Below are 24,750 nucleotides of genomic sequence, written 5' to 3' on the forward strand. Positions count from 1 at the left end.
TAAACACAAAAACGTCACTTCCGCCTGGAGAAAATGATTTCTACTCGCGGCTAACGCTACTTCCGGGAAAAAAGAAACAAGCATGGACGGCTTCGATTTATTCAAGAAACTTGGTGTTGGGGCCAAGTTTGACTACAAACGATTTCAAAAGGACGCCGAACAGTTAAAGGTTATTCAAAATCTTTGTATAAGTTGCACATCCAGCTGTTTTAACCAACGTACACTGCAAATCACTTAAAACTCAAATGACGGGGTTGTTGTTGTCTTACCCTCGCTGGATCAGTCGCTAGTGCCCGTCTCGTTGCTTCTCAGCAGAGCTATGCTTGACAGGAGAACTGGCTGTCCACCAAAACGCAGGCTGTCATAGTTAAAGGACTGGCCCAACTGTAAATAGAGTGCACATCATCTGAAAGGTCATTTTATAGAGATCCACAAAAACATGTGGCTAGTTTCGGACCCTTGCTTTCTTTGACACCAGTAACTAATTTTTCTTTCTCTTGCAATCAGCTTGTGCAGCCAAAATGTTCACAGAAGGATGTTACTAAAGCGTTGGATTTTTTTGGTGATTCTGAGAAGACAGTTCAGAAGATTGAATCTGCAGAGGACAGGCTGAGCACGGAAGGTAATGTGCAATATGCCCATCAACTACAAGCTCATTTCATTATGGGCTTAATGTAATTAAAATTATTTTTAAAAAATGGCTCCAAGAGAATAATTTTGTTTGTGTTATACAAATTCTACTCAGAGCTGTTCAAATTTACTCAGGGTCATTCACAGAATCACTGGATTCAGGTTTCCTCCAGTTTTGATGATACAGTTTACAAGTTTTTTTTTTCATAGCAGCTGCATTCTTTTCAGGTCTGTCAGACAAATTAAGGCCATCATTAAAAATATGTTTGTTTGGCATAAACCATAAAAAATGTCTTTTTATCTCTCCTTGTCAAATTCTTTAAATTTCCAACCATTTTCATTAGCCAGCTGATAGAACAATAGAATTCCATACTGCTTCATTAGCCAGCTGATCGAACAATAGAATGGCATACTACTTCATTAGCCAGCTGATAGAACAATAGAATTCCATACTGCTGCATTGGTCAGCTGATAGAACAATAGAATTCCATACTGCTCAGTGCTTTCTGAATTGTACAGGTATTTTCTAACCAGATGTAACAGGATTATTTGAGTGTGAGACATTAGTGTTGATGCAGTGGAGAACAGTATGTATATGTTTTGATGCTATGAAGAACAGTATATATATGTTTTGACGCAGTGGAGAACAGTATATATATGTTTTGATGCAGTAGAGAAGAGTATATATATGTTTTGATGCAGTGGAGAACAGTGTATATATGTTTTGATGCAGTAGAGAAGAGTATATATATGTTTTGATGCAGTGGAGAACAGTGTATATATGTTTTGATGCAGTGGAGAACAGTGTATATATATGTTTTGATGCAGTGGAGAACAGTATATATATGTTTTGATGCAGTGGAGAACAGTAAAAAGCCGATCAAGACCTCAAGGCTTTTTGAGTTATAACTTCACTGATAACGGGAAATTTCCCAAGAACTCCTTGAAATAAAATGGGCTGAAGATAAGTAAATAAATGCTTAAATATTAAAATTGATGTTCTTTTTTATTTCAATGAATTTTTATTGCTGTGAATGTCCTTTTTCTAGAGTCTGGACAGTCTGAAAGCAGTGAAGAAGAGGACTCTTCACATGATGGATCACATGACTCTGATAGCCAGTCAGAAGCTGAGTTGCAGTTGCTAGGTAACATCATATCAAAAGGAAAACAGGAGAGTATCCATGTTTCCAAGAAAAGGAAAAAGAAAGGCAAAAGTCCGCAGAAGATTGCAGCACTGAAACAAGAAGAGGTATTGATCATCAGAAAAATGATATAACTAAATTATCCTTGCCTTTTGTGGGCCAGCCTTTGAGTTTTTCTGATAGGAAATCAATCAGACTTCACCAAAAAATCTTAAGATTTAAAATCAATGAGAATCAAGCAACACATATTACTTGAAAAAAAAACCTTTTTTGGGGGTGAAATACGGTAAGTAAAATTTGCATATACATGTAACATGTATTAGATATTCAAAGAGATTACTTTAGTTTTGTTTTTTTTAATTTCCAAGATTAAAGGTTCGACTCTATCTTGTTCTTAAAGGAAAACCCCAACGCTCTTATTTTCTTACCAAATATTCCCTAGACAATATTTATGCTGTGTTAGTTTGTATCTTGTCAGCCACGAAGCCCTGGTCAGGTGATGTCATGCTTTGAAGACCAGCCGGGATCATGTATTGTAAAGCCTTGCAAAGAATTGACAAATTCATGCATTAGGCCCCGCCCACTGTGTGCTTTTCCTGCGTTGTCATATGACTAAATCTATAATCTGCAAACGAGATTCAAAATACTGAGTACGGAGTTTAAGAAACTCAGAAGTTAGCTATAAGCTAGAAAGAAACATATTTCAGTAGAACTCAATTCTGAAAAAGACGCTATTTGTGAAATGTGGAATGCAGGATGTCATTATCAGTTCTGTCTGAAAGTGTTGTGTTGACTACGTGTTGGTGCCCCGCACTCTCGTTAATGTGACAATTGTCCCATCATAATCTTTGCTGCAGGTCATACATTGGCTATGGCTTTCTACTTACTTCTGTGTAATCTGGCGGACATGAACGTCTTGAAAGGTGCATGAGAATTCCAAACCCATATGTAATCTTCACCATCTGATTACCGAAAAGTTGACTATCGTGTACTTTAATCTCTGTTACATATATCCACAATCTTTGTACAGATAGAGGGCTTTAAGCATTTCTTCTCTAAGATGATTCATAAGTTTAATGTGGTGGAGCATAGAAGTTGGTATAGGCCTAATTGTGAAGTGTTCCGTATCCATGTGGATACCTGTAAAATAGTGTTGCCGTATTTTTCATTACCTTACTGAACTGAGGAGCAGTGCCAATGCGTTTCCATAGAGAGTTGAGCTTAATTACTGATTTTGTGAGATAATCTTTGTAAAATGTTCAAGGAAACCTTGTAAACATCGCAGCTGTCAGCATCTTATGACTGCAAAATATGGAATTCTCCATGATCCAGTTCTTTTTGCCACACTATACCTTAAAAACACCTAATTTCGAGAACTTGGATTTGTGAGAATTGTGGCTCTGGCTATAGCCGGTGAGAAGTGATTACAAAAACACTGACAAAACGTGGACACAGGCCTATACCTACAGGGACAAGTTGCTCAAGCTATAGCCGTAGCCCACTTATGTAGATCCCCTTGTTTATTTTTTGTGAATTAAATTAATTCATTGATGAACTCTTATAATCATGACGACAAATGGAGATCTTTATACATCATAATTCCTGCTGTAACATGATCTAAACATAACTGCTGTAACATGATCTAAACATAACTGCTGTAACATGATCTAAACATAACTGCTGTAACATGATCTAAACATAACTGCTGTAACATGATCTAAACAGAATATATGTGTTTTAAACCTATACGTTATCAAAGAATCCTCAACAGAGGTCCTTTTATGTTTTGTGATAACCCCATTTCACACATGCCAGAAACCATCACATGAGCCACTTCTGTTGGCATGGAAAATACTGTTGGGGAGATCCCAAAATTTCAAACAAGGTTAGGTCTATGGATAGCTTGTGTCACTGTCAAAACTCAATGGTAAGGAGAATGTAGTTGGGAGTATGTTGGTATAATTTCCTGAACTGTCATTGATATCACCACTGCCAGATGCTTTGGTGGGTGGAAAATGTGTTTACTGATACATTGTTGTGAAGGGGAAACAATGGGAGTGACAATAGAAAGGGCAAGTACATTTTAGATGCAGGAAAGTTCACATACAAAGACACAGCTGATATGTTCCATCCTTTATTCTTCATGCAACACAACATGATTCTGGTTCTCATCTTCCTCATGTAGAAATGTTTTGGACTATAAATTAGGTCAGTACTGGTGATCTGAGCTGAGACTCACCGGTGCTTACACTCTTCATGGTTTTAGACATAAAAATTTTTGATCCTTCCCAGGAAGGAAAAATCCCCTAAATCTCACAAAGTTTAATTAAAATTAGGAAATTTAGGTAAATGGAAACAGATTTCTGAGGATAGATTTTATTTTACTAGGTCATGAAGTTCCACTTCACTCCATCAAAAGTATCAGCTGGACAGGATTTTGGTTATATGTTTATGCAGCTTGGAAGGTCTGGCATTGAGGTTCTACTTAAAGACTTTGGTGCTAATCAGCTGTTGATGGAGATTTTGCAGTCATTCAGCTGGTGTGGGAAAGGTTGTCAGCTACCTGCCAAAGGCTGCTGGTTTACTATAAGTACTGTTTACCTTTACCCATTTATTAAACAAAGCCTCGTTCTCTGAGTGAAATATTCATTAAATATGGTCATAAACACCTTGATCATATCTGCTCTAAACTCTGATTAAAGACATGACTTACCCACAGACTCATGAATATTCATCGCCATTTCAGGTAAACCACTTGCGAAATAAACACCGTATTCATGTGTATGGCAGCGACATCCCTGACCCTGTTGTGACCTTCGACCAGCTGACCTCTCGGTATGGGGTCAACTCTCGTCTCATCAAGAACCTGGTATCAGCTGGCTATAAGGATCTTACTGCTGTACAAATGCAGGCTGTCCCTGTCATGCTACAGGTGAGACTTCAAATTAATTTATATATTTTATTTGTTAGTCTTGAGTATGGCGTAAAACACTAATCACATGTAAAACTACGATTCCGAAAGTGTCTTGTATTGCTAATACAGGTTCCTTATACAGGTGAGCTGTTAGAATAATGGCTATAGAAAAGTTCAAAACACAACAAAACACAGCAAACTAAATGCCTTTTTGTCTTTTATTTTGTGATAAAGATAAATGGAGTACTTATTGCCGTTGTAGAGACGTGAGATAATGGGGTGTGCCCCAACTGGCTCTGGAAAGACGGCAGCATTCATCATTCCTGTTTTACATCACCTGAAGGGGCCCAGGTCTTTGGGGTTCAGGGCGGTGGTGCTGGCACCCACACGAGAGCTTGCCAAACAGGTATTGTTACTCTTCATTAAACTGGTAAAAACTCGATTTATTCAGTGGATACACCCAAATCTGCTCTAGTCCACAACTACAAGCCATGGTATAAATACCCTAAATGACCTAAAAACTCACCCACAGAAGTGCATTTTTAGAGGCAAGTAAATGTCACAAAGTATTATTTTTGGTGCTGAAAGTTACAATTTTCCAGTAGAATATGATCCCATGTTCCAAGCAAACCTCAAAAGCTTTCTAAAATCAGTAGAACTGTGAGAATCTGGAAAAATTGGCAAAAGTTCTGGTCATTTAGGGTATATATATGTTGAGATGTTGTCTCTCAATGTGCAAAGTGGCAATAGATTCCATGGAGTTTGAAGAAACATGATTAGAACTGTAAAACCAAGGAAGACACTATATTTACAGGTATTCTCTCAACCAATGAAGGTGGCATATGTTCTCAGGCATGTTTTCTCACTACTCTCATACATGTAGCTTGCCTCTTTCATCTTGATTTTTTGACTTGAGTTTGCTTGGTGAAAGCAATGATGTAGATGACAGTATGAGTTAGGGCCCTTGGTAGATGTGTTAAAACACAAATTACCATTTAAAATCTTTGAAGGGAATATATTTTCAACTATCTGACGATGTTTTGTTTCAGACGTGTCGTTGGTTTCAGAGGTTGTCTGAAGGACTAGGGTTAAGGATTCACTACATAGAGAAAGCCAGTACAGCTGCCAAAAAGTTTGGACCAAAATCGTCCCAGAAATTTGGTGAGTGAAAGTAGTGTGTCTCGCCTAAAGTTTAGCACACTGAAATGCACTGTCAGAAGCACATACAGGTAAAGGCCTTAAAATAATACTTTTAATGCTTACACAGAAGTTTTTCTGATGGGAGATTAATCACAATTCACAAGAAACCCATAAGTGTCCATATAAATGGGTTGAATCAAACAAAATCTGTCATCTGATGCTAAACTTTAGGTGAAGTACAGTGAGTGTATGAATGTGAAGATAATCCAAGAGTCAATATGTTTCCTTCAGATCGCAACGCCGTATCATTGTTTGTCATGGCTAAAATATCTTCCTGATTGATGGACTTTCCTTCTCAATGATACAACTATCCCTGGACCTTTCTTCTCAGTGATCCGAATATGGCTGGACTTTTCTCTCAATGATCCCAACTATCGCTGGACTTTTTTCTCAATGATCTCAACAATTGCTGGACTTTTCTTCTCAGTGATCCCAACTATCACTGGACTTTTCTTCTCAATGATCCCAACTATCACTGGACTTTTCTTCTCAATGATCCCAACTATCACTGGACCTTTCTTCTCAATGATCCCAACTATTGCTGGACTTTTCTTCTCAATGATCCCAACTATCCCTGGACCTTTCTTCTTGATGATCCCAACTATGACTGGACTTTTTTCTCAATGATCCCAACTATGTCTGGACTTTTTTCTCAATGATCTCAACAATTGCTGGACTTTTCTTCTCAATGATCCCAACTATCACTGGACTTTCCTTCTCAATGATCCCAACTATCACTGGACCTTTCTTCTCAATGATCCCAACTATTGCTGGACCTTTTTTCTTGATGACCCCAACTATGGCTGGACCTTTCTTCTTGATGAACCCAACTATGGCTGGACCTTTCTTCTTGATGATCCCAACTATCCCAGGACCTTTCTTCTTGATGATCCCAACTATAGCTGGACCTTTCTTCTTGATGATCCCAACTATCGGTGGACTTTCCTTCTCAATGATCCCAACTATCGCTGGACTTTCCTTCTCAGTGATACCAACTATCGCTGGACTTTTCTTCTCAATGATCCCAACTATTGCTGGACGTTTCTTCTTGATGATCCCAACTATTGCTGGACTTTTCTCTCAATGATACCAACTATCGCTGGACTTTCCTTCTCAATGATCTCAACAATTGCTGGACTTTCCTTCTCAATGATCTCAACAATTGCTGGACTTTCCTTCTCAATGATCTCAACTATTGCTGGACATTTCTTCTTGATGATCCCAACTATCGGTGGACTTTCCTTCTCAGTGATACGAACTATCACCGGACCTTTCTTCTCAGTGATCCCAACTATTGCTGGACGTTTCTTCTTGATGATCCCAACTATTGCTGGACTTTTCTCTCAGTGATACCAACTATTGCTGGACTTTCCTTCTCAATGATCCCAACTATCGCTGGACTTTCCTTCTCAAGGATACCAACTATCACTGGACTTTTCTTCTCAATGATCCCAGCTATGACTGGACTTTTTTCTCAATGATCTCAACTATTGCTGGACTTTTCTTCTCAATGATCCCAACTATTGCTGGACTTTTCTCTTAATGATCCCAACTATGACTGGACTTTTTTCTCAATGATCCCAACTATTGCTGGACTTTTCTTCTCAATGATACCATTCCTTCTCAAGGATACCAACTATCGCTGGACTTTCCTTCTCAATGATACCAATTATCACTGGACTTTTCTTCTCAATGATCCCAACTTTTGCTGGACTTTTTTCTCAGTGATCTCAAATATTGCTGGACTTTTCTTCTCAAGGCTGCCAACTATCGCTGGACTTTCCTTCTCAATGATCCCAACTATCGCTGGACCTTTCTTCTCAATGATCCCAACTATTGCTGGACTTTCCTTCTCAATGATCCCAACTATGGCTGGACTTTTCTTCTCAATGATCCCAACTATCCCTGGACCTTTCTTCTTGATGATCCCAACTATCGCTGGACTTTTTTCTCAGTGATCCCAACTATGTCTGGACTTTTTTCTCAATGATCTCAACTATCCCTGGACCTTTCTTCTTGATGATCCCAACTATTGCTGAACTTTTCTCTCAATGATCCCAACTATGACTGGACTTTTTTCTCAGTGATCTCAACTATTGCTGGACCTTTCTTCTCAATGATCCCAACTATCGCTGGACTTTTCTTTCAATGATCCCAACTATCGCTGGATTTTCGTTCTCAATGATCCCAACTATCACTGGACTTTTCTTCTCAATGATCCCAACTACCCCTGGACCTTTCTTCTTGATGATCCCAACTATTGCTGGACTTTTCTTCTCAGTGATACCAACTATCGCTGGACTTTCCTTCTCAATGATACGAACTATCACCGGACCTTTCTTCTCAATGATCCCAACTATTGCTGGACGTTTCTTCTTGATGATCCCAACTATTGCTGGACTTTTCTCTCAGTGATACCAACTATTGCTGGACTTTCCTTCTCAATGATCCCAACTATCGCTGGACTTTCCTTCTCAAGGATACCAACTATCACTGGACTTTTCTTCTCAATGATCCCAGCTATGACTGGACTTTTTTCTCAATGATCTCAACTATTGCTGGACTTTTCTTCTCAATGATCCCAACTATTGCTGGACTTTTCTCTTAATGATCCCAACTATGACTGGACTTTTTTCTCAATGATCCCAACTATTGCTGGACTTTTCTTCTCAATGATACCATTCCTTCTCAAGGATACCAACTATCGCTGGACTTTCCTTCTCAATGATACCAATTATCACTGGACTTTTCTTCTCAATGATCCCAACTTTTGCTGGACTTTTTTCTCAGTGATCTCAAATATTGCTGGACTTTTCTTCTCAAGGATGCCAACTATCGCTGGACTTTCCTTCTCAATGATCCCAACTATCGCTGGACCTTTCTTCTCAATGATCCCAACTATTGCTGGACTTTCCTTCTCAATGATCCCAACTATGGCTGGACTTTTCTTCTCAATGATCCCAACTATCCCTGGACCTTTCTTCTTGATGATCCCAACTATCGCTGGACTTTTTTCTCAATGATCCCAACTATGTCTGGACTTTTTTCTCAATGATCTCAACTATCCCTGGACCTTTCTTCTTGATGATCCCAACTATTGCTGAACTTTTCTCTCAATGATCCCAACTATGACTGGACTTTTTTCTCAGTGATCTCAACTATTGCTGGACCTTTCTTCTCAATGATCCCAACTATCGCTGGACTTTTCTTCTCAATGATCCCAACTATCGCTGGATTTTCGTTCTCAATGATCCCAACTATCGCTGGACTTTTCTTCTCAATGATCCCAACTACCCCTGGACCTTTCTTCTTGATGATCCCAACTATTGCTGGACTTTTCTCTCAATGATCCCAACTATCGCTGGACTTCCCTTCTCAATGATACCAACTATCGCTGGACCTTTCTTCTTAATGATCCCAACTATGACTGGACTTTTTTCTCAATGATCCCAACTATCCCTGGACCTTTCTTCTTGATGATCCCAACTATTGCTGGACTTTGCTCTCAATGATCCCAACTATGACTGGACTTTTCATCTTGATGATCCCAACTATCGCTGGACTTTTCTTCTCAGTGATCCCAACTATCGCTGGACTTTTCTTGTCAGTGATGCCAACCATTGCTATATTGATATAGGAGTTATATATATTGAATTAGGAGTTTATTATGTGGCCTAACATATCAAAGTACAAATAAAGTTTTTCTAAAAATGGCTTTGAACTCCAGTTTTCCTATAGCCTCAGCGATCATTCGGGAAATTAAGTAAACTGCTGTGGTGACGTCAAGGGTGAGAGCTGTCAGCACAACCTTGTTGTGGGGAGAACCCTATTTGGGGTTCGTTCCCAACATGTTCATCGATGAATATTTCCAGATATTTCCCAATTGCATGAAATAAACAGGTTACTAAACAATATAAAATGTGTCTTGAAAGTGAAAAAATTTTCATCATTTTAGGATTGGCATGTCTTTCTTCATTTTCAGATTGGTATATTTTTCTTCATTTTCAGATTGGCATGTCTTTCTTCATTTTCAGATTTGTATATCTTTCTTCATTTTCAGAATGGTATATTTTTCTTCCTTTTCAGATTGGTATATCTTTCTTCATTTTCGGATTGGTGTATCTTTCTTCATTTTCAGATTGGTATATCTTTCTTCATTTTCCGATTGGCATGTCTTTCTTCATTTTCAGATTGGTATATCTTTCTTCATTTTCACATTAGCATATCTTTCTTCATTTTCATTAATACCATTCTCTTTGTTCTAAGATCAAAATGGGTTTGGTTGTTTTATGAATAAACACTAAGGGTGTAGTAGTAAACTGAGTGAAATTTACCATGTTTATGAAATATAATGATATTTCAGATGTTCTTGTTGCCACCCCGAACAGACTAGTCTACCTGCTTCAGCAGGACCCACCATTAATACAGCTTAAAAAGTAAGTCATTTAAATGTTGATTTCACTTGTGTCCTGGTATAAGTAAGGGCTGAGGGCTTTTTCCTTTTCTTTTTTTTTAAACTAATCGCTGAAAGGCAGAGAAAACACTAAAAGGAGGTTTTTTGAGATGGAAAACCATTAAACATTGCCCAGGAAAGTAGTTTGATTTATTTTTGTATAATTTTTTAGCTGAGTAAATGGATGTTACAGCGGTCTGTTGGGACCCAGAGGCTATCAGTGTTGTCACAGCAGTATTTTGGGCTTGAAACACATGTAGTTCATTTCAAGGCCCATTTGGTGAACGCATTCATAACTGTAAAAATAGATGCATTTTGAATGATGAAATGTAACAGTATATGTGTGTCAAGTGAAAAAAAGCTGATATGAACTCACTGATTACAGCCTGGTCAGAAAAGGCCACCATACAATCCAAAGTTTCAACTGCATTTTAATGTCCGAAAAATATTCTGACTATTTTCCTGGACAGTATTTAATGGTCTTTTTTCTGACATACATTTCACGCTATTGTTTTTTTTGTATTTTTTTTTTTGGTCTTGAAAGTTCTTGGAGAATTGATAAATGTATAGGATGCAAATAGGCAACATACATGTAATCACCAGTCAAGTTATAGGGGGAGAAACCACAGACCTGTGGCAAGTTATTGACAAACTTTAACACATGTGATATAGAGATATACACACCGTATTAGTTGAAGACAAGAACCGTTCGTCAGCCTACAATAGACTGTGTAAGCGTACACATGAGCATTGGTTATCGCGTCTTGTCACCAAGATCCCTCAAGTGGTGATAGCGGGCAATCCACAAATTCTCTGGATATGGTCAGATTTGAACCTGCATGTTGATTGGAGTTTTCCGCAGTGCTCAAGAATATTTCACTTATACGACGGCCTTCTTGTGGCCGGAAAGGAAACCACCATGAGCTGGACTTGAACTCACAGCAGCTACATTGGTGAGAGGCTCCCATGTCATTACGCCACGCTGGCGTGTAGGGCAAGCCAGTGTAAATGTTAGACATGAGTACAGTGCAGGGCAAGCCAGTGTAAATGTTAGACATGAGTACAGTGCAGTGCAAGCCAGTGTAAATGTTAGACATGAGTACAGTGCAGTGCAAGCCAGTGTAAATGTTAGACATTAGTACAGTGCAGGGCAAGCCAGTGTAAATGTTAGACATGAGTACAGTGCAGGGCAAGCCAGTGTAAATGTTAGACATGAGTACAGTGTAGGGCAAGCCAGTGTAAATGTTAGATATGAGTACAGTGTAGGGCAAGCCAGTGTAAATGTTAGATATGAGTACAGTGTAGGGCAAGCCAGTGTAAATGTTAGACATGAGTACAGTGCAGGGCAAGCCAGTGTAAATGTTAGACATGAGTACAGTGCAGGGCAAGCCAGTGTAAATGTTAGACATGAGTACAGTGCAGGGCAAGCCAGTGTAAATGTTAGACATGAGTACAGTGCAGGGCAAGCCAGTGTAAATGTTAGACATGAGTACAGTGTAGGGCAAGCCAGTGTAAATGTTAGATATGAGTACAGTGCAGGGCAAGCCAGTGTAAATGTTAGATATGAGTACAGTGTAGGGCAAGCCAGTGTAAACGTTACACATGAGTACAGTGCAGTGCAAGCCAGTGTAAATGAACCCATTAAAAAGAACAGGTTATTTTCAGTGTTTTTGGTATCGGCTCAAAATGTTGAGTATAGTAAGTCAGAGTTTTGAGTGTTTGTAAATTTGCTTTTCTTTTCAGTGTTGAGTGGCTTATCGTTGACGAGTCTGACAAGTTGTTTGAAGAGGGTCAGAGAGGTTTTCGTGATCAGGTAAGAAAACAGCTTCTGTTACCTGTGTTCATCCATCCATGTATAAAAACACCAGTGATCATTGAATGTGCTCTTATGATTTCAGCTGAAGTTAATCGGCACGCAATATTGCTTATCACACAGCCATTACACAAGTAATTCGTTCTTCACGCCTTGTACTGTACGATGTAATGCACTATGATTGCAAAGATGTATGTAGCATTACATGATATCATTACAGTTGGCTGTGATTTACAAAGCTTGCGACAACAACAATATTCGGCGTGCCATGTTTAGCGCCACCTTTGCTAGCGATGTGGAACAGTGGTGCAAACTGAATCTAGACAACGTGGTGCAAGTTCATGTCGGTGCAAGGTGAGTCCAGTTTGACCGAGTCATTTCACAGTTTATATACCTGGCAAAACTTATGCATAAAGCAGGCTTGCTTTCAAACAGAATCTGTTTAAGTTTAAGCATAATAAGTCACACAGAACTAACCTACACAAACATACATTTGTTTCTCATTGCAGAAATGTTTGTACAGAATCTGTTGAGCAGGAACTACTTTTTGTCGGAGGAGAATCAGGAAAGTTAATTGCCCTGCGGGAAATATTTAGAAAGGTTGGTGACGTTAGTTTTTTTTAAACAGCACATAGATGTTACTCATATGAGAAGAAAATTACTGCTGTTGTCAGACCTTTTTGTTGACTGACAAGTATAGATACTAAGTGGTTCAACTTCCAAGATGGAGGAGGTGGATCCCCCTTACCAAAAAAAAAAAAAAAAAAATTCATGTAAATTTGGCATAGTTTACACATATGTGTATTGTCAAATTCATTATTACATTTGTCATACATTCATACATTTGTAACTGTATAAATACAATTGTTTTAATTTATTAAAGTAGTGACTTTTCTCTCAAAGGGTGAAAAAAAGATGAGGTAAATAAAAACAATATTTGTAACCATTGCTGTTGTTTTTGTAATAGGGCGTGAAGCCTCCAGTTCTCATCTTTGTTCAAGCCAAAGATCGCGCCAAGGAGTTGTTCCACGAGTTGATTTATGATGGATTGAACGTGGATGTGATTCACTCCGATAGGACCCAGCTTCAGGTATGACTCAGCAGAAAATCTCCTCTGCACTCGTTCACTTCCTTATTTCAAGGGGTTTGAAGCATTCATGCTAGCAATCTGCTTTTTCTATCAGGAGTCAAAATTTTTGGTCACTTGTTTTTTATTAGACCTCAAAACCTCAAAGACCTCAGAGTCCAGATGATCAAAAAAAATGTGTATTTTATCTGTGTGCATGTTGTTTTAGAGTGATATAAAAGGAATCTAATACATTTATCACATCTTTAAATTATATTGCATGACCTCCTGCTGATCTAACCTACTTTTTTGCAATTAAAATCCAAAATTTAATTGGTTAAATTCCTAAGGCTTAATGGTCTATTATGTTTTTTGCTGTAGTTTTAACAGTTCCTTTGGAGTACTTTTTTTGTTAAATACCAGAATCATAGTCATGTTCAGTGTGTACAGTACACAAATACTGTTACAACTGCCTACATACAGTGAAGTTATCAGTTACTCTTTGAGGATATATTATTCAGTAGTCATAAACAGCTTCTCAACTGCAATTTCTGGATTTTCAAGTGTTTCTGTGTTTTCTTTGTTTTAGCGGGATAATGTGGTGAAGTGTTTCAGAGCGGGAACCATCTGGGTGCTGATCTGCACGGAACTGATGGGGCGTGGCATTGATTTCCAGGGAGTCAACCTAGTCATCAATTATGACTTTCCAAACAGTGCTGTCAGTTATATCCATAGAATAGGTCAGTTACATCCACAGAATAGGTCAGTTGTACCGATGAAATAGGTCAGTTGCATCCATGGAATAGGTCAGTTACAATGACATCAGGAAAATAGGTCAGTTACATTCATAGACAAGGTCAGTTACTTTCATAGACAAGGTCAGTTACTTTCATACAATGTCAGTTACATTCATAGACAAGGTCAGTAACATTCATAGAATAGGCCAGATACGTCAGGAGTATATGTCAATTACATCAGGAAAATAGACCAATGACATTAATAGGTCATTTGCATCCCCAGAAAATGTCAGTTACATTCACAGAATAGGTCAGTTGCATTCACAGAATAGGTCAGTTGCATCCACAGAATAGGTCAGTGACAGTCATAGAATAGATCAGTTACATTTATAGAATAGGTCAGTTACGTCAGGAGTATAGGTCCATTACATCAGGAAAATAAACCAGTGACATTAATAGGTCATTTCCACCCACAGAAAATGTCAGTTACATTCACAGAATAGGTCAGTTACATCCACAGAATAGGTCAGTGACATTCATAGAATAGGTCAGTTATATCCAATAGGTTGAGTTTTGTCTGTTGGATTGGTCACTTACATCTGGTGGACAGGTTAGTTACATCCTTAGCTTAGATCAGGTGACCGGCCCGGATAGCACAGTTGGTAGAGCGTCCGCTTCGGGACCGGTAGATCCAGGATCAATCCTTGGTCGAGTCACACCTAAGACTTTAAAAGAGGAAGTTGTAACTTCCTTGCTTGGCGTTCAGCATGAAGGGGATAGTGCAACGACTGGTTGACCCGTATCAGTATAATGGCTCGGGCGGGGCGGCTTACTTGCCTTCGGTAAGTCGTCTCAGTGATGCAGCACTAAATAAAAGAGCGGTGGAAATCCGTCCTGCAACAAGGAGGCACATTACACGTGCATGCACCCTAATGATTCCTTCGTCGTCATATGACTGAAAAATTGTTGAGTACGACGTTAAACCCCAAGCACTCACTCACTCACTTAGATCAGGTGCTGGGTCGGATCATACCAAAGACTTTCAAAATAGCGATTGTTGCTGCCTCGCTTGACTCTCAGCACTGAGAGGTTAGAGCAAGGAAACTGGACTGAAAGGCCCGGTGTCAGTGTAATGTGACTGGGTGGAGTGTCATGTCTGGTGTCAGTGGCGGCAGCACTTTGGCAGCGTGAACTTACTTTGCCACAAGAAGACACAGTATATGTACTCAACTGATGACTCCTCCTCGTCAGATAACTGAAATAACAGATAACTGCATTCGTTTATTCATTAAATCAGGTCCACCCATAAAATAGGTCAGTTACACTGAATGACTGGTTTGTGTGGTCACAGAAGAGTCAGTTACACTGAGTGACTGGTTTATGTGTGGTCACATAAGAGGTCAGTTACACTGAATGACTGGTTTATGTGTGGTCATAGAAGAGGTCATTGACATTTCACAACGTAATTTTGCTTCCACGGGAGGTTTCCGTGTTCAGACACTGTGAATTATCAACCTCCAGAATTCAACAAAATCAGATTGCTTGAACTGTTAGTTGATTTATATTGAAAGGTGCAAATTGTACAAAAGCATAGTGATCTGCCTGATGTAGGCAAACTCTTCATGTCAAGACAACTCCATCTTTCCTCAGGTAGGACTGGGCGGGCAGGAAGGGGTGGGAAGGCCATCACATTCTTCACCCAGGAGGATGCTGTCAACCTCAGGAGGTGAGTAACATGATATTTGGGCTGCTGAGGAGAATTCAAAAAATCATGCCTCATCCTATGTTCATCATACAACAAGCAATATTACAAAACTTTGTTAATCAAAAAATCATGCCTCACCTTATGTTCAACGTACAACAAGCAATATCACAAAACTTTGTCAATCAAAGAATCATGCCTCACCTTATGTTCATCATACAACAAGCAATATTACAAAACTTTGTTAATCAAAGAATCATGCCTCACCTTATGTTCAACGTACAACAAGTAATATCACAAAACTTTGTCAATCAAAGAATCATGTCTCACCTAATGTTCATCATACAACAAGCAATATTACAAAACTTTGTTAATCAAAGAATCATGCCTCACCTTATGTTCAACGTACAACAAGCAATATTACAAAACTTTGTTAATCAAAGAATCATGCCTCACCTTATGTTCAACGTACAACAAGCAATATCACAAAACTTTGTCAATCAAAGAATCATGCCTCACCTTATGTTCACCATACAACAAGCAATATTACAAAACTTTGTTAATCAAAGAATCATGCCTCACCTTATGTTCATCATACAACAAGCAATATTACAAAACTTTGTCAATCAAAGAATCATGCCTCACCTTATGTTCATCATACAACAAGCAATATTACAAAACTTTGTTAATCAAAGAATCATGCCTCACCTTATGTTCAACGTACAACAAGCAATATCACAAAACTTTGTCAATCAAAGAATCATGCCTCACCTTATGTTCACCATACAACAAGCAATATTACAAAACTTTGTTAATCAAAGAATCATGCCTCACCTTATGTTCATCATACAACAAGCAATATTACAAAACTTTGTTAATCAAAGAATCATGCCTCACCTTATGTTCAACGTACAACAAGCAATATCACAAAACTTTGTCAATCAAAGAATCATGCCTCACCTTATGTTCACCATACAACAAGCAATATTACAAAACTTTGTTAATCAAAGAATCATTCCTCACCTTATGTTCAACGTACAACAAGCAATATCACAAAACTTTGGCAATCAAAGAATCATGCCTCACCTTATGTTCATCATACAACAAGCAGTATTACAAAACTTTGTAAATCAAAAAATCATGCCTCACCTTATGTTCATCATACAACAAGCAATGTCACAAAACTTTGGCAATCAAAAAATCATGCCTCACCTTATGTTCATCATACAACAAGCAATGTCACAAAACTTTGGCAATCAAAGAATCATGCCTCATCTTATGGTCAGCATACAGCGAGCAATGTCACAAAACTTTGTAAATCAAAGAATCATGCCTCACCTTATGTTCACCATACAACAAGCAATGTCACAAAACTTTGGCAATCAAAGAATCATGCCTCATTTTATGTTCACCATACAACAAGCAATGTCACAAAACTTTGGCAATCAAAGAATCATGCCTCATCTTATGGTCAGCATACAGCGAGCAATGTCACAAAACTTTGTAAATCAAAGAATCATGCCTCACCTTATGTTCACCATACAACAAGCAATGTCACAAAACTTTGGCAATCAAAGAATCATGCCTCATCTTATGTTCAGCATACAACAAGCAATGTCACAAAACTTTGGCAATCAAAAAATCATGCCTCACCTTATGTTCAGCATACGAGCAATATCACAAAACTTTGTAAATCAAAAAATCATGCCTCACCTTATGTTCACCATACAACAAGCAATGTCACAAAACTTTGGCAATCAAAGAATCATGCCTCATCTTATGTTCAGCATACAACAAGCAATATTACAAAACTTTGTTAATCAAAAAATCATGCCTCACCTTATGTTCACCATACAACAAGCAATGTCACAAAACTTTGGCAATCAAAGAATCATGCCTCATCTTATGGTCAGCATACAACAAGCAATGTCACAAAACTTTGTTAATCAAAGAATCATGCCTCACCTTATGTTCACCATACAACAAGCAATGTCACAAAACTTTGGCAATCAAAGAATCATGCCTCATCTTATGTTCACCATACAACGAGCAATGTCACAAAACTTTGGCAATCAAAGAATCATGCCTCACCTTATGTTCAACGTACAACAAGCAATATTACAACACTTTGTCAATCAAAAAATCATGTCTCATCTTATGGTCAGCATACAACGAGCAATGTCACAAAACTTTGGCAATCAAGAATCATGCCTCATCTTATGTTCAGCATACAACAAGCAATATTACAAAACTTTGTTAATCAAAAAATCATGCCTCACCTTATGTTCACCATACAACAAGCAATATTACAAAACTTTGGCAATCAAAGAATCATGCCTCACCTTATGTTCAACGTACAATAAGCAATATTACAAAACTTTGTCAATCAAAAAATCATGTCTCATCTTATGGTCAGCATACAACGAGCAATGTCACAAAACTTTGTCAATCAAAGAATCATGCCTCACCTTATGTTCAGCATACAACAAGCAATATTACAAAACTTTGTTAATCAAAAAATCATGCCTCACCTTATGGTCAGCATACAACAAGCAATATCACAAAACTTTGTTAATCAAAGAATCATGCCTCACCTTATGTTCCATGTACAACAAGCAATGTCACAAAACTTTGGCAATCAAAGAATCATGCCTCACCTTATGTTCAATGTACAACAAGCAATATTACAAAACTTTGGCAATCAAAGAATCATGCCTCACCTTATGTTCAATGTACAACAAGCAATATTACAAAACTTTGGCAATCAAAAAATCATGCCTCACCTTATGGTCAGCATACAACAAGCAATATCACAAAACTTTGTTAATCAAAGAATCATGCCTCACCTTATGTTCACCATACAACGAGCAATATCACAAAACTTTGTATATCAAAGAATCATGCCTGATCATGGGAGGGGGGGACCTTGAAAAGCCTGAAATTTGAAGTTTTCTTCCAGTATTTTGGCACATGCTCATGTTTGTATTATCACTTCACATTACTTCTTGGTTGTTAGATCACTCATATGTGCCTTAATTATACTCCTGTTTGCCTCATTTATTATCTTTGTCTTGTAACAGCATCGCTAACATCATGAGGGAGGCAGGCTGCTCTGTTCCAGAATACATGTTGACCTTGAAGCGACCTTCAAGGTAAGAAAATATGAGTGGTAACTCTTATCAGCTGCTACTCGAGGCATCAGAACTATGGCTTATACAAGTGTTAAAGATCTTTTTTGTGCACTGATGTTATCACTGTGAAATTATATTATAAACATGGCCTGAAGTCTTAAAGTCCACTAACTTTTACAAATGGTTTCCAACTTTATATCCTTTGGACATGCAAATCAGTGGTCATTTCACTGTTTCAGGAATGAACGAAAGAAGCTGTCTCGTCAAAATCCGGTGAGAGAGAATATTTCCACAATGCCTGAAGATAAAGTTAGAGACAGAAAGAGAAGGTACAGTATTGGCCTTAAATACAGGTGCAATCCCAGTACCAACCAGGCTTAAGACTCTCATCACGATTAACACACTTGTAGGAGGATTCTAGCTGTGCACAACCAGGCTGAAAGTTCAGAATCCTGTGTTAATACAGAATCCTATGTTAATACAGAATCCTGTGTTAATACAGAATCCTGTGTTAGTACAGAATCCTGTGTACATACAGAATCCTGTGTTAATACAGAATCTTGTTTTAATACAGAATCCTGTGTAAATACAGAATCCTGTGTTAATACAGAATCCTGTATTAATACGAATACTGTGTTAATACAGAATCCTGTTTTAATACAGAATCCTGTGTAAATACAGAATCCTATGTTAATACAGAATCCTGTGTTAATACAGAATCCTGTGTTAGTACAGAATCCTATGTTAATACAGAATCTTGTGTTAATACAGAATCCTGTGTAAATACAGAATCTTGTGTTAATACAGAATCCTATGTTAATACAGAATCCTGTGTTAATACAGAATCCCATTTTAATACAGAATCCTGTGTTAATACAGAATCCCATTTTAATACAGAATCCTGTGTTAATACAGAATCCTGTGTTAATACAGAATCTTGTGTTAGTACAGAGTCCTATGTTAGTACAAAAACCTGTGTTAGTAGAGAATCCTATGTTAATACAGAATCCTGTGTTAGTAGAGAATCCTGTGTTAATACAGAATCCTATGTTAATACAGAATCCTATGTTAATACAGAATCCTGTGTTAGTACAGAATCCTATGTTAATACAGAATCCTATGTTCGTACAGAACCCTGTGTTAATACAGAATCCCATGTTTATACAGAATCCTGTGTTAATACAGAATCCTGTGTTAATACAGAATCTTGTGTTAGTACAGAGTCCTATGTTAGTACAAAAACCTGTGTTAGTAGAGAATCCTATGTTAATACAGAATCCTGTGTTAGTAGAGAATCCTGTGTTAATACAGAATCCTATGTTAATACAGAATCCTATGTTAATACAGAATCCTATGTTAATACAGAATCCTGTGTTAGTACAGAATCCTATGTTAATACAGAATCCTATGTTCGTACAGAACCCTGTGTTAATACAGAATCCCATGTTTATACAGAATCCTGTGTTAATACAGAATCCTGTGTTAATACAGAATCCTGTGTTAATACAGAATCTTGTGTTAGTACAGAGTCCTATGTTAGTACAAAAACCTGTGTTAGTAGAGAATCCTATGTTAATACAGAATCCTGTGTTAGTAGAGAATCCTGTGTTAATACAGAATCCTATGTTAATACAGAATCCTGTGTTAGTACAGAATCCTATGTTAATACAGAATCCTGTGTTAGTACAGAATCCTATGTTAATACAGAATCCTATGTTAGTACAGAATCCTGTGTTAGTACAGAATCCTACGTTAGTACAGAATCCTGTGTTAATACAGAATCCTATGTTAATACAGAATCCTGTGTTAATACAGAATCCTATGTTAGTACAGAATCCTATGTTAATACAGAATCCTGTGTTAGTACAGAATCCTGTGTTAATACAGAATCCTGTGTTAGTACAGAATCCTATGTTAATACAGAATCTTGTGTTAATACAGAATCCTGTGTAAATACAGAATCCTATGTTAATACAGAATCCTGTGTTAGTACAGAATCCTATGTTAATACAGAATCCTATGTTAATACAGAATCCTGTGTTAATACAGAATCCCATGTTAATACAGAATCCTGTGTTAATACAGAATCCTGTGTTAATACAGAATCTTGTGTTAGTACAGAGTCCTATGTTAGTACAAAAACCTGTGTTAATACAGAATCCTATGTTAATACAGAATCCTGTGTTAGTAGAGAATATCGTGTTTTAATACAGAATCCTATGTTAATATAGAATCCTGTGTTAGTACAGAATCCTATGTTAATACAGAATCCTGTGTTAATACAGAATCCTGTGTTTGTACAGAATCCTGTGTTAGTACAGAATCCTATGTTAGTACAGAATTATGTGTTAGTACAGAATCCTACATTAGTACAGAATCCTGTGTTACTACAGAATCCTATGTTAATACAGAATCCTGTGTTAATACAGAATCCTATGTTAGTACAGAATCCTGTGTTAATGCAGAATCCTGTGTTAGTACAGAATCCTGTGTTAATACAGAATCCTGTGTTAGTAGAGAATCCTATGTTAATACAGAATCCTGTGTTAGTACAGAATCCTGTGTAAATACAGAATCCTATGTTAATACAGAATCCTATGTTAGTACAGAATCCTGTGTTAATACAGAATCCTGTGTTAATACAGAATCCTGTGTTAATACAGAATCTTGTGTTAGTACAGAGTCCTATGTTAGTACAGAATCCTATGTTAATACAGAATCCTGTGTTAGTAGAGAATCCTGTGTTAATACAGAATCCTATGTTAATACAGAATCCTGTGTTAGTACAGAATCCTATGTTAATACAGAATCCTATGTTAATACAGAATCCTGTGTTAGTAGAGAATCCTATGTTAATACAGAATCCTGTGTTAGTACAGAATCCTATGTTAATACAGAATCTTGTGTTAATACAGAATCCTGTGTAAATACAGAATCCTATGTTAATACAGAATCCTGTGTTAGTACAGAATCCTATGCTAATACAGAATCCTATGTTAGTACAGAATCCTGTGTTAATACAGAATCCTGTGTTAATACAGAATCCTATGTTAATACAGAATCTTGTGTTAATACAGAATCCTGTGTAAATACAGAATCCTATGTTAATACAGAATCCTGTGTTAGTACAGAACCCTATGCTAATACAGAATCCTATGTTAGTACAGAATCCTGTGTTAATACAGAATCCTGTGTTAATACAGAATCCTATGTTAGTACAGAATCCTGTGTTAATACAGAATCCTGTGTTAATGCAGAATCCTGTGTTAAAGGTGGAAAAGACATAAAAATTACAGATGAATGAGTGCAGAAAGTTAGTTGTAAATGTGTTTTTTGTTTTTTTTTTCTGATTTTTCTTAAAAGAGAAACAGACACTTGAAAATAATTTTTGTAAGGTGGGTATTTGGGACCACCTTTTGGTATATATAGTCTTTGTGTAATAATGTTATAAATGAGGATGTAACACATGTTTAATAACTATATTTGCACTAGAATTTGGTCTTTTCAAGTAGCAAATGTGTTCAACCTGGATTTTGATCATATTTATATTTTTAATATAACCATAATTATTGTCATAATTCAGATTAAATGCATATGTTTGGATGTAAAAAACAAATTTACATTCAAATAAGTTAATTAGACGTGCATCACATACTTATTTAGAACATTATTATGCAACAACGATAAATACCCAAAGGTGGTCCCAAACAGCCACCATACAAACATATTTTCAGATACCCTTTTCTCCTGAAATAAAAATTGACAAAAATATTAAAGATCACATTTGTAAATAAGTTTTCTTCACTTGAGGCTACATGTATGTATGATATAGGATATATCGCATCAATCCTAAAGGCTGCATCACATAGCAAATGGGGAAATCCCCATTGCTATGTCCTACTTTTGCACAGCAATATATTCTCCCTGAATGGGTCAGTATGGCCTAAGTTCCCTATTGAACATGAATAGCCTGACCCTGCCTGGTTCTCAGGCGACTTCAGTTTTACTTTGTGTTTTACATGCAAGCCAACACTAAAAAATATCCAATAATAAAAAGAAAATTGAAAATCCACCTTTTTTGTGACCGATGTTAATATTTGTGTATGATTTTAGTGCTTTTCAGGCACATAAATATGTGTACATATGTGTACAAGTGCTGTCACAATCCACTGTCACAATCCGCTGTCACAGTCCGCTGCCACAAGCCACTGTCACAATCCACTGTCACAAGCCACTGTCACAATCCACTGTCACAAGCCACTGTCACAATCCACTGCCACAAGCCACTGTCACAATCCGCTGTCACAATCCACTGCCACAAGCCACTGCCACAATCCGCTGTCACAAGCCACTGTCACAAGCCACTGTCACAATCTGCTGTCACAGTCCGCTGCCACAAGCCACTGTCACAATCCACTGTCACAAGCCACTGTCACAATCTGCTGTCACAGTCCGCTGCCACAAGCCACTGTCACAATCCACTGTCACAAGCCACTGTCACAATCCACTGCCACAAGCCACTGTCACAATCCGCTGTCACAATCCACTGCCACAAGCCACTGTCACAATCCACTGTCACAAGCCACTGTCACAATCCACTGCCACAAGCCACTGTCACAGCCCGCTGCCACAAGCCACTGTCACAATCCACTGTCACAAGCCACTGTCACAATCTGCTGTCACAGTCCGCTGCCACAAGCCACTGTCACAAGCCACTGTCACAATCCACTGCCACAAGCCACTGTCACAATCCACTGTCACAATCCGCTGTCACAATCCGCTGTCACAAGCCACTGTCACAATCCGCTGTCACAAGCCACTGTCACAATCTGCTGTCACAATCCGCTGCCACAAGCCACTGTCACAATCCACTGTCACAATCCGCTGTCACAGGCCACTGTCACAATCCACTGTCACAAGCCACTGTCACAATCCACTGCCACAAGCCACTGTCACAATCCACTGTCACAATCCGCTGTCACAATCCACTGCCACAAGCCACTGTCACAATCTGCAGTCACAATCCACTGCCACAATCCGCTGTCACAATCCACTGTCACAAGCCACTGTCACAATCCACTGTCACAATCCGCTGTCACAAGCCACTGTCACAATCTGCAGTCACAATCCGCTGCCACAAGCCACTGTCACAATCTGCTGTCACAATCCGCTGCCATAAGCCACTGTCACAATCCACTGTCACAAGCCACTGTCACAATCCACTGTCACAAGCCACTGTCACAATCCGCTGTCACAGGCCACTGTCACAATCCGCTGTCACAATCTGCAGTCACAATCCACTGCAACAAGCCACTGTCACAATCCGCTGTCCCAGTGTGCTGCCACAGTCCACTGTTCCCACAAATTAGAGGCTTTTTCAGATTTATTTGTGTACTGCCTGATGACATTGAAAAGAGAGATTCATTCTGTCCATACATACAAAACAGGAAGTTAATTTGATGGGGCATTTTTGGTACTACTGATTTGTACATTTTTTTAAATTTTAAATTATCTTTACCTTCTTGTTTTTAGAAATTATCTGAAGAGAAGACGTTTGGAAGCTAAAGCAGAGGTTAAGTCATCGGCAGAGAAAAGGACAAAATTGGATGAAACAGAAGTCATTGAGACAACCAAAAGTGTGAAACCACTGAAACAGAAAGTCAGTGAGACAACCAAAAGTGTGAAGCCACTGCAACAGAAAGTCAGTGGAAAGAAGGAGAAAAAGAACCGCTTTAAACAGACAGTCAGCAAAAATAACAAAACAAACTCCCGTAAGGACAGACTTATGGAAAACACAGATTAAACTCGAAGAATTATCTGGTATACTGTTCTGCAGAGAATGATCTTTTAATGCGCTGGGTCTCTTAGATTATTCACAAACATTTATTGTGTGTACAAGAAATGACTGTCAGAGGCTCTGTCCTGATATACATGTAGCATTTCACCTCGGTAATAAATGTAT

The 24,750-nt window shown here is 38.1% G+C and overlaps 2 protein-coding genes across 2 annotated transcripts; both read left to right on the forward strand.

The window, feature by feature from the left end:
* Positions 1-4: 4 nt before the first annotated feature.
* On the forward strand, positions 5-24,745 carry LOC135476170 (probable ATP-dependent RNA helicase DDX52). Its single transcript, XM_064756102.1, has 16 exons — positions 5-169; positions 508-622; positions 1,680-1,879; positions 4,519-4,704; positions 4,949-5,092; positions 5,736-5,847; positions 10,250-10,322; positions 12,083-12,152; positions 12,373-12,506; positions 12,662-12,752; positions 13,120-13,242; positions 13,808-13,958; positions 15,606-15,681; positions 18,738-18,809; positions 19,028-19,117; positions 24,321-24,745. The coding sequence occupies exons 1-16, from the start codon at positions 83-85 to the stop codon at positions 24,589-24,591; spliced, it is 1,995 nt and encodes a 664-aa protein (XP_064612172.1). The 5' UTR covers positions 5-82; the 3' UTR covers positions 24,592-24,745.
* Positions 19,746-20,996, forward strand: LOC135477260 (defective chorion protein, FC106 isoform-like). The gene is made up of 2 exons (XM_064757445.1): positions 19,746-20,615; positions 20,838-20,996. The coding sequence occupies exons 1-2, from the start codon at positions 19,746-19,748 to the stop codon at positions 20,994-20,996; spliced, it is 1,029 nt and encodes a 342-aa protein (XP_064613515.1).
* Positions 24,746-24,750: the final 5 nt, after the last annotated feature.

Source organism: Liolophura sinensis, chromosome 10, assembly GCF_032854445.1.
Source record: "Liolophura sinensis isolate JHLJ2023 chromosome 10, CUHK_Ljap_v2, whole genome shotgun sequence".
Lineage (NCBI taxonomy): Eukaryota > Metazoa > Mollusca > Polyplacophora > Chitonida > Chitonidae > Liolophura > Liolophura sinensis.